The 12734-nt window shown below is 46.1% G+C and overlaps 2 protein-coding genes across 8 annotated transcripts in view; both read right to left on the bottom strand.

Annotated features, from left to right (window-relative positions):
- Positions 1–49: 49 nt before the first annotated feature.
- Positions 50–6108, bottom strand: exd2 (exonuclease 3'-5' domain containing 2). Of its 2 annotated transcripts, none has more exons than XM_031847116.1 (10): positions 5975–6108; positions 5046–5113; positions 4506–4954; positions 3935–4191; positions 3603–3729; positions 2919–3229; positions 2491–2597; positions 2155–2290; positions 1382–1750; positions 50–700 (listed from the first exon to the last, which is right to left on the bottom strand). In XM_031847116.1, the coding sequence occupies exons 3-10, from the start codon at positions 4911–4913 to the stop codon at positions 484–486; spliced, it is 1932 nt and encodes a 643-aa protein (XP_031702976.1). In that variant the 5' UTR covers positions 4914–4954; positions 5046–5113; positions 5975–6108; the 3' UTR covers positions 50–483. The 2 variants fall into 2 exon arrangements, with proteins under 2 accessions (XP_031702976.1, XP_031702977.1); XM_031847117.1 differs by having other exon boundaries at positions 4521–4954.
- Positions 6109–6651: 543 nt separating this feature from the next.
- numb (NUMB endocytic adaptor protein) overlaps positions 6652–12734 on the bottom strand; it is a 35567-nt gene continuing 29484 nt past the window's right edge. For 2 of the 6 annotated variants that reach the window (XM_031847109.1, XM_031847111.1), the window contains exons 4-11: positions 12684–12716; positions 11956–12030; positions 11199–11339; positions 10889–11093; positions 10438–10737; positions 10144–10287; positions 9395–9541; positions 8071–8813 (exon numbers count right to left, since the gene is read on the bottom strand). In XM_031847109.1, coding sequence (XP_031702969.1) covers positions 8071–8813; positions 9395–9541; positions 10144–10287; positions 10438–10737; positions 10889–11093; positions 11199–11339; positions 11956–12030; positions 12684–12716 — 1788 coding nt within the window. Of the gene's footprint in view, positions 8814–9394; positions 9542–10143; positions 10288–10437; positions 10738–10888; positions 11094–11198; positions 11340–11955; positions 12031–12683; positions 12717–12734 lie in introns of all 6 variants that reach the window. The other 4 variants (XM_031847110.1, XM_031847114.1, XM_031847113.1 and 1 more) reach the window with 4 other exon arrangements.

Raw genomic sequence — 12734 nt, 5'->3', positions numbered from 1 at the left:
CTTCTAAAAAAAGAAGAAAAAAAAAAAAAAAAAAAAAAAAAAAAAAAAAAAGAAAACGTCTTAAATTTCATTAATTTTTTTAACCTTTCATAAATAATTATACATTTTTCATGATAAAAAAGTGTTCATATGCAATCACATTATGTTTTAGTGTTCTTCAGATTCAGTGCTGGACTTCCTTCCACCAGTGGAGTCTCAGGGTGGCAGCCGAGCAGCATCACACCGGGACTAGAAAGAAGAGTGACACGGCGCCCGGCGTCCATTAGAGATCGAGTGCATTTACACACACGCACTCATCTCGGGCTCTTCAACATGCGGGCACCGTGACGGTCTCCGCTGGTAGATTAGTTCATTCATCCGCTCACTAAAACAAAAAAGCGATTTGGCTTGTAGAATTAACGGTCTCAAATCCAACCGGCAGGTTAACCGGCAGACGAGGAAACCCCGTTTCCCGTCCTGGTCGGCAGCGGCAGCAGCCTGTGGTCAGTTGAGCTTAATGGGCAGGTCCTCTCCGTATTTGCGGAGGAACTTGCTGTGGTTGTGGTTGACTGACCAGAGAGGAGGGAGGTGGCGAGGCCGCATGGCGATGAGGAAGTGCTGCCTCCAGCGGCACTCCAGGTCCATCAGGCCCCGCAGGCCATGCTGGGCACTGGCTCGCACCACCTTCAGACCGTGAGGCACGTACGTCTCGTTGAAAATCCTTCAGAGGAGAGAGGAGCAGTCAGCGGGAGGCTCGCTGCCGGACTCGGCTCTTGAGAGACCGCATGCAACGATTAGAACTAACGCATGAACTGGCCGATATCGTTACCCGGTATTAGCCATCATCGATATATTAATCAAACAAAAAGTAACAAGAAATGTGGAATTAATGACCAAATGTAAGGAATTTGTGTCTGAAATTTGATGGATTTACGTGAATTAATGATAAAAACAACCAATATATCCGCCTATTTCTATTTACTCAAAATATGGATATTGGTATTACTATTTTCATAAATAATAAAGTAATTCATTATCACCAACTGCAGTGAAGTTACTTAAACATAATGTTTGTATATTTGGAAGTTTATGAATTCAGTACTGCTCATGTTTTTTCTGATTAATACTCGATCTTGTTTTGAGCGCCTCCTGTTCTGTTGTATCAAGCAACACTGCTTGAGGGTATTTTGAATTTTTGGTTCATTCCCATCTTTGTTTTGGACTCTCACTCAAACTTGTGTTTCCAGTTTTATCTCTCGAGTGTTTAAGATGTTCAGGCAGTTTTGTTCAGGAGAGAAAAAGTAGTTTCAAACTCCGATGGGACCAAATAACCACGCTGATATAAACGAAACACTAAATAATCGAATGGTTCTGTTTGGTCTGAGCCCGAGTGGAAGCTCACCTCGTCTCCAGACCGGCGGCCTGCTGCAGCGCCTCGTCCGTCAGCTCCTGCTCCTCGTTGTAGCCGAGGAAGCTCTTGATCACGGCCTGCAGCTCTTCTCGTCGCTGCTCCGGCAGCTCGTCCCTGGCAGTGACCAGAGCCCGAGCCGCCGAGCGCACCCGCCGTCGGCCCGAGTCCTCCAGCAGGCGAACCCCCTCCTCGCAGCCCTGAGGGGCGGCGAACTCTTCGGCCAAACGCTGCTTCAGGATGCTGTCGTGCACGTTGGAGGCGGCGTGGCAGGCGGTGCAGAGCAGCAGGATGTCGTGGGAGTTGTGGTCCTTCATCTCGGTGGGAAAATGCCGCCTGTACTCATGTGGCACTATGTTTTTCCTGTGGGACCAAAGGGAAACATGAATGAATCATGTCCGTCACGTAATTAAGTTCATAATGAATTATTAATCTTTAAAAGCACAACACTTAGAAGTGTTTTTATGGTGCTGTTGGCCACTCAGTTAAAGGAAATGTAACTCGGCTAACGGGCCTTTTTAAAATGTACTGAAATAATTTATCAAAAAACAAAAAAGTGCTGGTTCAGGCTTCAGAAATGTGAGGATTCACAGCTTTTCTGTCACTGGAAATCATTGCACGTGGACAAAAGATAACAGATCAATAAACAATGAAAGGAACTGTTAATTACATTCCTAGTCGAATATAGAAACGTAGCATTATTCCTTAACAGAAAACAAAAGAAGAAAGTGTTTCAGACAAGGTGATGTTAGTGAAACTTGTCAAACCTGATGTAGGAATCTGCTTTGCCGCAGACCACGCAGAGATTCTCCTTGGCAGTGAGGTAATAGTCCTGTTGGGAGTCGGGACGTCCCGACGGCTCAAACAGCAGCCTCACTGCAAAAGGCTCCTCGCTCTGGAGCACTGGGTCACAAACAGAGATTATGTCGATCATATCTTAACAGATACAAACGCAGATAAGATCACAAGCTAAACAAAGTGGAGAGCAAACGCTTGTCAAATTTATGAATGAACGGAGATATTTCTGAATGTTGTAGCTGACACCATGAAGACTTTCTGACATTCTGTTTTAATGTTTACACGTTGGGTGTTATCCAGTGTACCTCCTATTCCTTTATCTAGGTACCATTTGGCTTTCTTCTTGTCACAGGTGCACAGAGGCTGACCATCAGGAGCATGGAGGAAGCAGTTATCGTAGAGAGGAGACTTCCTGTAAAACACACACAGAGACAGAGAGACAGAGAGAGAGAGAGACAGAGAGAGAGACAGAGAGAGAGAGACAGAGAGAGAGACAGAGAGAGAGACAGAGACAGAGACAGAGAGAGAGAGAGAGAGAAAGAGACAGAGACAGAGAGAGAGAGAGAGAGAGAGAGAAAGAGAAATTCAGAAGATTGTGTAACTTGCATCTAGCCTTTGACATTTCATTCCCAGAATCAGTTGGAACGGTTTAGAGACAACAATAATCAAAAGCAGATTCATTTCCAGCTGTTGTGGAGAACCGTTTTCTTGGTTTCGATAGCGCTGGCCTCACCTGGCAGAGTAGCCCACACCCAGTGGTTTCCTCTTGTTGTTCTTTCGAGGGTCTGGGACTTGCTGATCTCCAGACTCCGGGCTTTCAAATGTGGGCGTTTTCCGCGACCTGCGCCTCCTCTCTCCGTCCGACGCCCTGTCTTCTCCATCTCCTCGGCCCCTGAAGGGCACATCCACCAGGCCCTGGCAGCGGGCGGCCAACTCCGAGTGAGAGTCCCCGCTGGAAGATTCGGGACCGGCTTCAGCGCGGAGGCCGAGGAGATGGAAGAAGAGAGCGATGGAAACTTGGGCATCTCTGGCAGCATAAGTCATCTAGAAGGAACGGACGACACAAACAAAAATTAGAGGAAACCAGTTTGATCTCCCAGATAATGTCACGATGCTTTAGGTTATTAAATATGTCATTAATTCAACCTGGGGAGTCTCATAGTTTATTCCTCAACTTGTTTGTTTATGTACACATACTCATTACTTTTCATTTTACATGACGGAACGAATATTTTAAAGACACATTTGTCTATTTCTTGTACCGATTATTCAACCGGGACAGTTTCCTGCTGGTCTAACTTGAGGCACCACCACCTCGCTGCTCTTTCCTTTCTTAAAGCTGATTTATCCTCTAAAGCAGACGTGAACAATGAGCTATGAAGAATGTGGAGCTCTCTGTGCTATAATGAATAACCACCTGCTTCAGCGTCAGTTGATCTGCCTCCCAGTCACTGCAGCGCAGCTCCAGAGATTTATCCAGAGACACGTTCAACAGATCTTCTGCCAGAGACTTCAGACTGAGGCCGTTATTCACCGGAGTCTGCCTGAAGATGGAGACACAATTTGAGAGGATCATTTGCATTTTACATACATTACTTTTGGATATTACATTTCAATATCATTATTTTATCAGCAACAACAACAATTTCCAGGATTAATAAAATCTCATCTTACATATCATAATGTGACTAACAAACAAGAGGAAGAAGTCTGCTCTCTATGAACACCTGTAACAGAGACAGCCGGTACCTTTGTCTTAAGGCGAGGTAGCGCAGGTCGACTGTACACGACAGCGGCAGACCGTAGTCTCTCGTCAGACGCTTGCCGTCTTCATAACAGCCGACGCCGACCTTCAGGACGTGCGGGTCTCGCAGGACTTCCATCAAGCTGAGAGGGAACGGCTGCTGGGCGCTGCGAAACGCCAGCAGCCTCACGAGGACGCACAGACCCGAATACGTGGCCATCTGTAGCAGGGAAACCACAGACACTCGGCCTTTCACCGACACCTGCAACAGGAAACGGCAGCCGGGTGAGACAAAACCACGAGCACGACGGAAATGTTACAAGAAAATTCCACCCATCTGATAATCTCTCTCTCTCGAGGAGAGATCTGCTCATTTGATCTTAACCGCTATGATGATTTTCTACTGACTGTATCCCTCAGACGCCATTCTTCATTAGCTGTGTGTGGTGTGATTGTGTGTCGTCTGATTCAACATAGTTTAACATATTGAGCGTATTCCTGTTGGTAACGGGCTTCAAACATTCAGGGTGGATTTTTCCTCTTCTTATGTAAAAACATGCAAAAGGTATTTCTTACGCCTTTGATCTTTACCCATTCACAGTCGAGCCCCAGCACAGGGAACACCGACAGCTCCTTCTGCATCAGCGGCCAGAGCTGCTGCCATTCCTCCTCAGAGCTCACCGTCACCGGATTCACAGCCAGCAGCTGTTCAGAGGACGGGATCTGTACGGGAGGCAGCAGCTGTGTGGTGAGACACTCCGCAGCATTAAACTCCTTCTCCAGAAGACGTGGCGGTTGGTTGTTTTGATGCTCCACAGCTGTAAGGTCCTTTTCCACGGGCCACGGAGCCTCCACGGGATCGGCCACCTTCTGGACGGAAGGCAGCCTCTTCCTTTTCGATCGGTAGACTCGCCATATGAGCAGCCCGCCTAAGGTCGCTCCCAGTACTGTTATGACAGCAGTTAAATGCCCTCGATGAGACATGTCGGCTTGAAGTGATCCTCAGCTGGCAGAAAAGTGAAAATCTAGAGCCCAAAAAAAACAAAACACACAAGTGGCCGGATCTGCATGTGTAAAACCTTTAGTTTGTTGATGAAAAGGTGAGTGATGTTTTACCTTTCTGTGTCAGTGGGATCCCATGTAAACCTGACTGTTTCTGGGATCTGGACAGGCACTGCATCTCTCTGCAAGAGAAATAAAGGTAACACCACACGTCATAAATAAATAAATATCCAAAATCAAGTTTTATTGTCATCTATAGAATGCACACAGTGCAACATATCAAGTGTGAAATAAGTGATACACAGCCAATAAGTAAATTATGTGATAAAACATGATATAAAAAGTATGCAGTGGCACAGAATGAAGTGCAACACCGGTCACAGAATGAAGTGCAACACCGGTCACAGAATGAAGTGCAACACCGGTCACAGAATGAAGTGCAACACTGGTCACAGAATGAAGTGCAACACCGGTCACAGAATAAAGTGCAACACTGGTCACAGAATGAAGTGCAACACCGGTCACAGGTCAAGTTAGCTACCTTGTTAGCTGGCTTGCTGTTAGTCGTTTCACCATTGCGGTCTACTTTATTCTAATTTAAAAGGCTACATATTGACAGTGATGCCTGTTTAAAAACATAGCTGCTACATGTATAAGCTGTAGGGTTCATACGAGTTCATACACAACTCTTGCGTGAGCTGTCATTCAGTTGAGGAGGTAGCTTCAAAGCTAGCGGTAGCATCACATTCTGCTAGCTCTGACCGTTAGCTGCGTCATAAACTGAACCAGGTTTCACGTTTTCACCTCAATTGGAAATAAGTTTTTAAGAAAAGACTGATTAAAACATTAATTTATTAAATTATTCTGGTTCTCTTTCCTTGTGAAAGTTAAACCGACTGGTTAGCCTGGTTAGCCACTATAGCTAGCCGGTTAACTTGCTAGCATGTTAACTCTTCTTCTGTCGTTGGGCAGAATTAGAGACGTTACTGCATAGCAGCAGAACAATACGTCGGTGTACTAAGATATGGACCTTGAAGCCTTACCTCTACGTGTTTAACCAATACATCGCTAGTTTCACGAACATCTTATTCTTGCTTCATTTTACTGAACTGATCCAAGTCTTCCGGGCTGTATTTATAAGGACGCTGCTGCACCGGGACGCGGCTCTCCAGCCAGCGCCACCTGCTGGACGGGCGGATAATAACAGGAAAGACCAATCCAGAAGAATCTGCTCCACTGGGGAAGTTACAACATTGTTTATAAATGCATCCTAATACAGGTTTTGTCTTTGTTTATTGTATAAGTGCAAATAATTGTCAGTAATGTCAACAATCAGCTGTAAAATCTCCTGGAACCTGCTGTTCATTCTTTTATTCATAAGCATAATGTGCATGCGTTTGCACTAGGGCTGCAACTAACCATTTTTTTTTTATTATGAATCATTTGACTGATTATTTTTGCCTATTAAATGCAATAAATAATGAAAAAAATGGCCATACAAGTTTCCCAGTCCAAGGCGACATATTGAGCTTTTGTCTGGCACTGTTCAAAACCAAAATATATTTAATTTACAATCATAACAGCAAATTCTCACATGTGAGAAGCTGGAACCAGTGTTTGTTTCAGCTTGTTCCCAAATAACTAGTGCCAGTTATATTATTATTATTATTATCAATGTTAATGGATTTCATGACAGTATTTACTCAAGAACACAAACTACTTTTTCCTTTACCACCATCAATTTATTCAATCGTTTAGCTTCAATATTTCTCCAAAGAAGTGGAATAAAGTAATGAAATAATTACAAAATGGAAAAATAGATCCGATAATAGATCATATTCACAGGTTTGATTTAAAAAATAAAAATAAAAACATAAATCAGACAGTGAGAGATGAAACCGGTTTTTTTTTAATCTCCCGTAGTTTTCTGCTGACAGTCAAAACCACGGCAGGCTAACGGAGGGCGGGGCAGGTCACCTGACTAACTCTGATCACGGTCACCTGTGAGGTTGAATCATCTACTTTAGTGCGTGTGCAAAATAAAAATAAAAAAATCTAAAAAAATAATATAAGAGGTGGAGAGACAGGAAAAGACTGTGTTAAATTAAAAAAAAACACACAAAAAAAAAGAATGACAATGAAAACAGAAGAAGTAAAATGTTAAGTACTGATGTGTACTATAAACTAGTAAAAACTGAGCACAGGTAAGAGAGGCAACCAGTTGGGCACCAACACCATTTCTAGGTCCACATTGATTGTTGCTGCAATGATACCTTATTTACAGTGAGATGCTTCACATCCAATCACAGGATGCAACAGACGGCGATAAAGAGATCTTTCTTCAAAAATAACACAAAACACAAAAGTAAAGCAGCTGTCCCTTCACAAAATCTCTTTACATCACATTAAAAATTAGCACTGCTGTGAGTTGTGTGTACAGTATAGATTCTTTATAGATATATATATTTATGTATAATATATACGGTCATTTCTTGTATACACGAACATAAACTTGTCTCATTGTAGCTAGCCTGTGCCTTTGGCACGATTACTTACAACTCTTCTGTTAAGATTCCAAAGCTATTTAAAATATACTTAATGCATAAAAATAAAGATTTTGGCATTGTCTCACTTTATTCTTCTGACTGGGAAGTTATTAATGAGAACTTCTCATCTGGAAGCTGAGTTCTCTCAGTGCTGCAGTTCCTCTGCCAGGTGAGGGAGGTCTCGTCCTGTCCACTGGGAGCGCTGGGAGCTTGACCGAGTAAAAGTGGGCCGGCAGGGGGGCTGACAGGGGGTTAGGTGTGGTACAGATTCTCCACCGGGTAACGATGAGCTTGTGCTGCACAGCACAAACAAAACTATACAGACAATGTTAATGAAATGCCTGGGGAGCTGCACCCTTGTGAACAGCAGCCGCTTTTGTTTTTTGTCCTCCCCTCACTGCTGTGCAGAGTTCGGCTCCCTGTTGGTTCACCCGTTGCTCTTCTTTTCGGTCCTGCTGAGCTCGTCCACTGACACTGAGATGAAGAGAGGCAAGGGGGACATTCCCCTCTCTTCTTTAGTCAATCATCCGTCTGCTCCCCTGGCAAAAATGGCCTCCCTATTGTCCAGTACTTTCTAATCTCAAACACAGTCTTCAGAGCTGGATCTCAAAGGTCTTGTGCAGCTCAGTGGAGAAGGGATTTGTCGGGGAGGGTGTGGTGCGCTGGCGCGAGCGGCCCTCCAAGGCTGCCCACTGGGCCTCAAAGGCATCCTCCGGCGGGTCTGGGGGCGGCTGGGTGAAAGGGGAGGAGGGAGCGAGTTGGGACGGAGCAGCCCAGTTGTCTGCCCCGTTAAAGGTCACACTGCCGTTGGACGGCTGGACGGGAGCGAGGGTCACCACGTTGGATTGCGGGGGTTTGATGAACGGGCTGATGTGGCAGGCGGCCTGGGGATGGTGCTGGGGTGTTGTGGAGGCCGGGACGGGGAACGGCTGGGGCTGCGTGGCCGAGCCGAACACGTTAGCCACCATCTGTGAAGGAGTGATGCCGACCACGGGCACGCTGGGCTGAGGGAACGGCAGCCCGTTGGGCATCGGGTAGGAGGCCGGAGCCTGAGCGTGGAAGGCGGGCTGGCGGGGGGGCAACATGGGCACGGTGGAGGGCAGAGAGGACATGAAGGGCACCGGGGTAACAGAGGGAACGGGCGCCACAGGCATCGCCACAGGGGCAGTGAACTGGGCGGGTGGCATGATTGGATTGGGCTGTGGGCCTCGGACAGACATGGTGACTTCTTCTAACCACCGGTCGGCTTCTGATGGGGTGCGTCTGTGGGAGGACATGGACGGGGAGGACATGGGCGGGACCACTATCACCGGAGCAGGCGATGACCAGTTACTTCCTGTTTGCAGAAAGTACACAGTAAGGCAAAACAAAGTTAGTGATTACTTATCGGCTTGTGGCGGAGAAAGATTGATACCACTCTCATATTTATCTGTTAAATATGAGGCTACAGCCAGCAGCCGGTTAGCGTCGCTTAGTTTAGCTCAACATTTAGAGGGAAACAGCCAGTCTGACTCTGTTCACAGGTAACAAAGTCCACCTACAAGCACATCTCAAGCTCTTTAATTAAGACGTTATATCACATTTGTTTAAATCATACAAAAACTGACGCGTAAATTCACCATTTTGCAGAGGGTAATGTGCGGTAATATTTCTTGCTGATAGGCCGAATATGTTACATTCAGGCAGATCTGTAGCGTCATATTTATTTACACATATTTCGTATTTATTTATTTCCCAAGTCTTTTTTCATGTACAATGAAGGTACAGGAACTTGTCTTGGTGTCCCCAACAACTTATTGACACCCAGTTGTTGTGTATCATCAAAAAATGATGCAAGGATAAGAGGACCTTCAACTCAAAGGTGCATGTCCCCATCACGTATTTGTGCCTATTTAGCCTCTCTGATGTGCTGCTTACCTGGCTGTGCTGAGGCCGGGGCTCCTGCTGGAGTTTTAGCCCAGGGGTTAGTGTCTCGAGCAGGCAGAGCGGGGGGCAGAACTGGGGGGTTAGCAGCAGTAGCAGCAGCAACAGCAACAACAGAGAAGGCAGGAGACGTGCCGTTCACTACAGCAGATAAGAGACAGAAGCTAGTACGAGCAAGCTTGTGCGTCGGCTGGCGTGGACCGATCTTTTGTTAGACGAGCACAACATTACCGTGCAGTTAATCAACAGGTGTTAATCACACGCATCAAATAAACCTTATGAGAAAAATGTGAGCGAGTGCACGTTCTTTAACTGCAAATTTAAAGTGCAAGCAACACTATCTTCACTGGAAGTCTCTATTTCCTACAGAGCTGAATGCCAAATTGTGGGCAATGACAGGCTGTTGGCCAGATAAGTTGGCCACAGATGATGGTTCTGGCGGTTATCTGCAGCAAACAACCAGTGAATTAGTGTGCAATGCCTCATTCCCCCTCTGATTGTGGTTTTGACTGGCAAGTGCAAAACTGATAACAACTTCACTACATTCATTCTAAGCTAATGTCTCTAAACGTTTATTTGAAGAGCTACAAGAAGCTAAAACCTGCATGTTTGTTTTTTAATTAATGCTACATCATCAGACATGATAGTTGATAGTAGAGCATGTGATTTGTCTATTTAAAATCTAGTTGAATCCAATCAGAGAACCCAGTAATCGACTGAGTTCATCACAAAGCAGATGTTACCTGGTGCTACAGGAGACTGAGGGGATGACGCTGGTTTGGGCATTGGTGCTGAGGAGAAGGGGTCCTCTGGGGGTCCGCTGAACGCCGAGGTGATCTGAGTGCACAGCGAGCTGATGCTGTCATTTTCTCCCTCTACTTCAGCGACTGGAGGGGAAACAGCAGAGACAAGGTATTAGAAGCAAACATAAAACACGTAGAGGAGAGGGCAGATTTCATCTCGAGGAATCTAGATAGGTTGTGTAGAACAACAAGGGAGCCGAGGACACGGAGAGCTGATCAGGGTCCCAAACTCACCTGTGTTCTTCATGGGGAAGTCAGACTTGCGCTGCATGGTGGAGGGCAGCTCGTTCATGCGCAGTGACATCTGTCGTTTGAAGGGAGACGTCTTCTGACTGAGGACCGGGAAGCCTCTGAAGGAGCCCTGCCTGGCGAGAGCCTCGGCCGGTGCGTGTCGGCGCGGTATCACCTGAGGTCCCAGGGTGGACATGGAGAGAGGAGGCGAGGACGACGGCGAGGGGGAGCCTCCCGTCGGGTGCGCTGAGGAGTTCGTCACACTGGTGGCTGAGTTCCCAGCAACCTTCACGTCTGTCTCCGCTGTTGGAGAAGGGCAACGTTCAAAAAATGAAGCCACGATGAATAAATGAAGCAATAACTGCAGCTGGAAGTTTTTAATGTTTCTTAAACTTGCTGAGTCATTTCCCAGTTCAGGGAATAACAGTGTCTAGACGGCACTAGATATACAGACCGTTTTTAGCATCCTGTAGCTGCCTCATGACTTCTTCCCGCTCTGCCGCCTCCGTTGCTGTCGTAACACGAAATGAGCCCTCCCGGGTGAAAGTGGTTCTGTTGGCGTCAAAGGTTGCCGTGACCCCACACTCCTTCTCCCGTTTCTGTTTTCGCTCCAGACAGGCGGCGAAGGCACAACCCACAGCATGGCTGAGACGCTCTCCCTGAGAGAGAAACCATGCAAAGAATAAAGTATGAAACTAATATAATGATCTCGTTTACTCGAAGCTCCTAGTAAAATAGTATTGTGGTATTAAATGACTTCTTACTGAGTCTTTAATGGCCATGAAACAGTGGCAGATCCAGCGCCGCGTGGTGCCGTCTCTGCAGATGTAAGAGAACGCCCTCTCAAAGTTACGGTCCGGAGCGCAGAACGACACCTTCTCTATTGTCTGGTCCAGGATCAGGTCCTGCAAAAACACACATTTTCACTTCATTACTATGAGCTTAATCAATATGGTCGGAGTCAAGTGACACTCGATCGAGACAGTTCAAAATGTGGGCTGAGTGATTTCATAGTGAACAGCTCTTCAATGTGAAGGCCTGGCTTCAAGAGCGCTCGAATAAAACTACCACCGGCTCCAGAAGCTGTAGTCTGCACCCGTCACTGCTCTCTGAGCAAACCATGAACCTGACAAATAACGTCTCACTCACGGAAATAATAATAAAGCTTAAAGACAGAAGAGGAATTATAATTTCTTTCTTCTTCTATTTAATAACCTACAGCTGCCGTGAAACGTTAGCATCAGCCTCTCAGAAACCGTAGAACAGGGTTGGTGCAGTACCAGAGCTTTCCAGCAGGTGTCCCTGTAACCTTTACTGTTCACTCTACTTAAATCTACTCCTGCAGGTGCAACTAGTGCATATCTACAAAGAGGGCCTCTTGGAGGTCACTAGAGCAGAAGTAGAACAGCTTCACCACCGTTATCAGCTGCTGGAGCTCAGCAGCTTCCACCTTCAAAGCTACACGTACTTCCTGTGACAGCGCTGTCTTTTTGATGGAGGCCTTAAGAAGGGCCTTCTTACCTTTGTTTTGTCATCGACAACACGAAGACCGTCTGCTGACACCCACAACACGGCGCGCACTGGCTTCTTTCCAGCCTGCAAACAGAGCACAACAGGGACAGGTACGAGTAAGAAACGAGGAAACCGTCGAGTCTCTCCATGCCCCAGTAAATTTCCTCTGTACCGTTCATTCCGTGGTACCAAATCATAAAACATCAGTCAACACACACACACAAACCACACCTGTAAACAAAGAGAAAGCACCAGGAGAGAAGAGAGAGAAGACACAAGTCAGGAGTGGTTTTTCTGAGTGCCCAAATTTGAATGAAAGGAACAAGAAGGTTGGTTTGAGAATTGGTGCTCAGATGCAGTCGACAGTGTTTGGTTAGAATAAAAACAATAACAATATTTGTGTGTGCACAGAAAGTAAACGTCCATTCACACAAAATGTTCATTGTTCCATTCTCGGTTCATGGAAGAAAGCTGAAGGGAGAGAAGGCCTGTTAATACAAAACACACACACACACACACACAAAAAAGTGCCCCGCCTCAGCCTAAACCACCCCACCTGCTCAAAGACACATGCATCATTGTGTTTGTCTCTCCAGACAGACGCAGACGCAGACGACCCCCCCACCCCCCCCGTGTATGAGTGCGTTTCTTCCCGACTTCAGATGTGATCAAAAGGAGGTGTTACATGAAAATGATAATGCTCATAATAAGGAGACACACACAACGCAATAACTTACTTTTGCAAAGAATCCTTTGAAGAATTTCCTGTCCTGGAATTGGATATGGTA

The sequence above is a fragment of the Anarrhichthys ocellatus genome, unplaced genomic scaffold (assembly GCF_004355925.1).
Source record: "Anarrhichthys ocellatus isolate YVR2014 unplaced genomic scaffold, GSC_Weel_1.0 scaffold7, whole genome shotgun sequence".
Lineage (NCBI taxonomy): Eukaryota > Metazoa > Chordata > Actinopteri > Perciformes > Anarhichadidae > Anarrhichthys > Anarrhichthys ocellatus.
The sequence above is the reverse complement of the archived record's forward strand: the minus strand, read 5'-3'. Positions and strand labels throughout refer to the sequence as shown.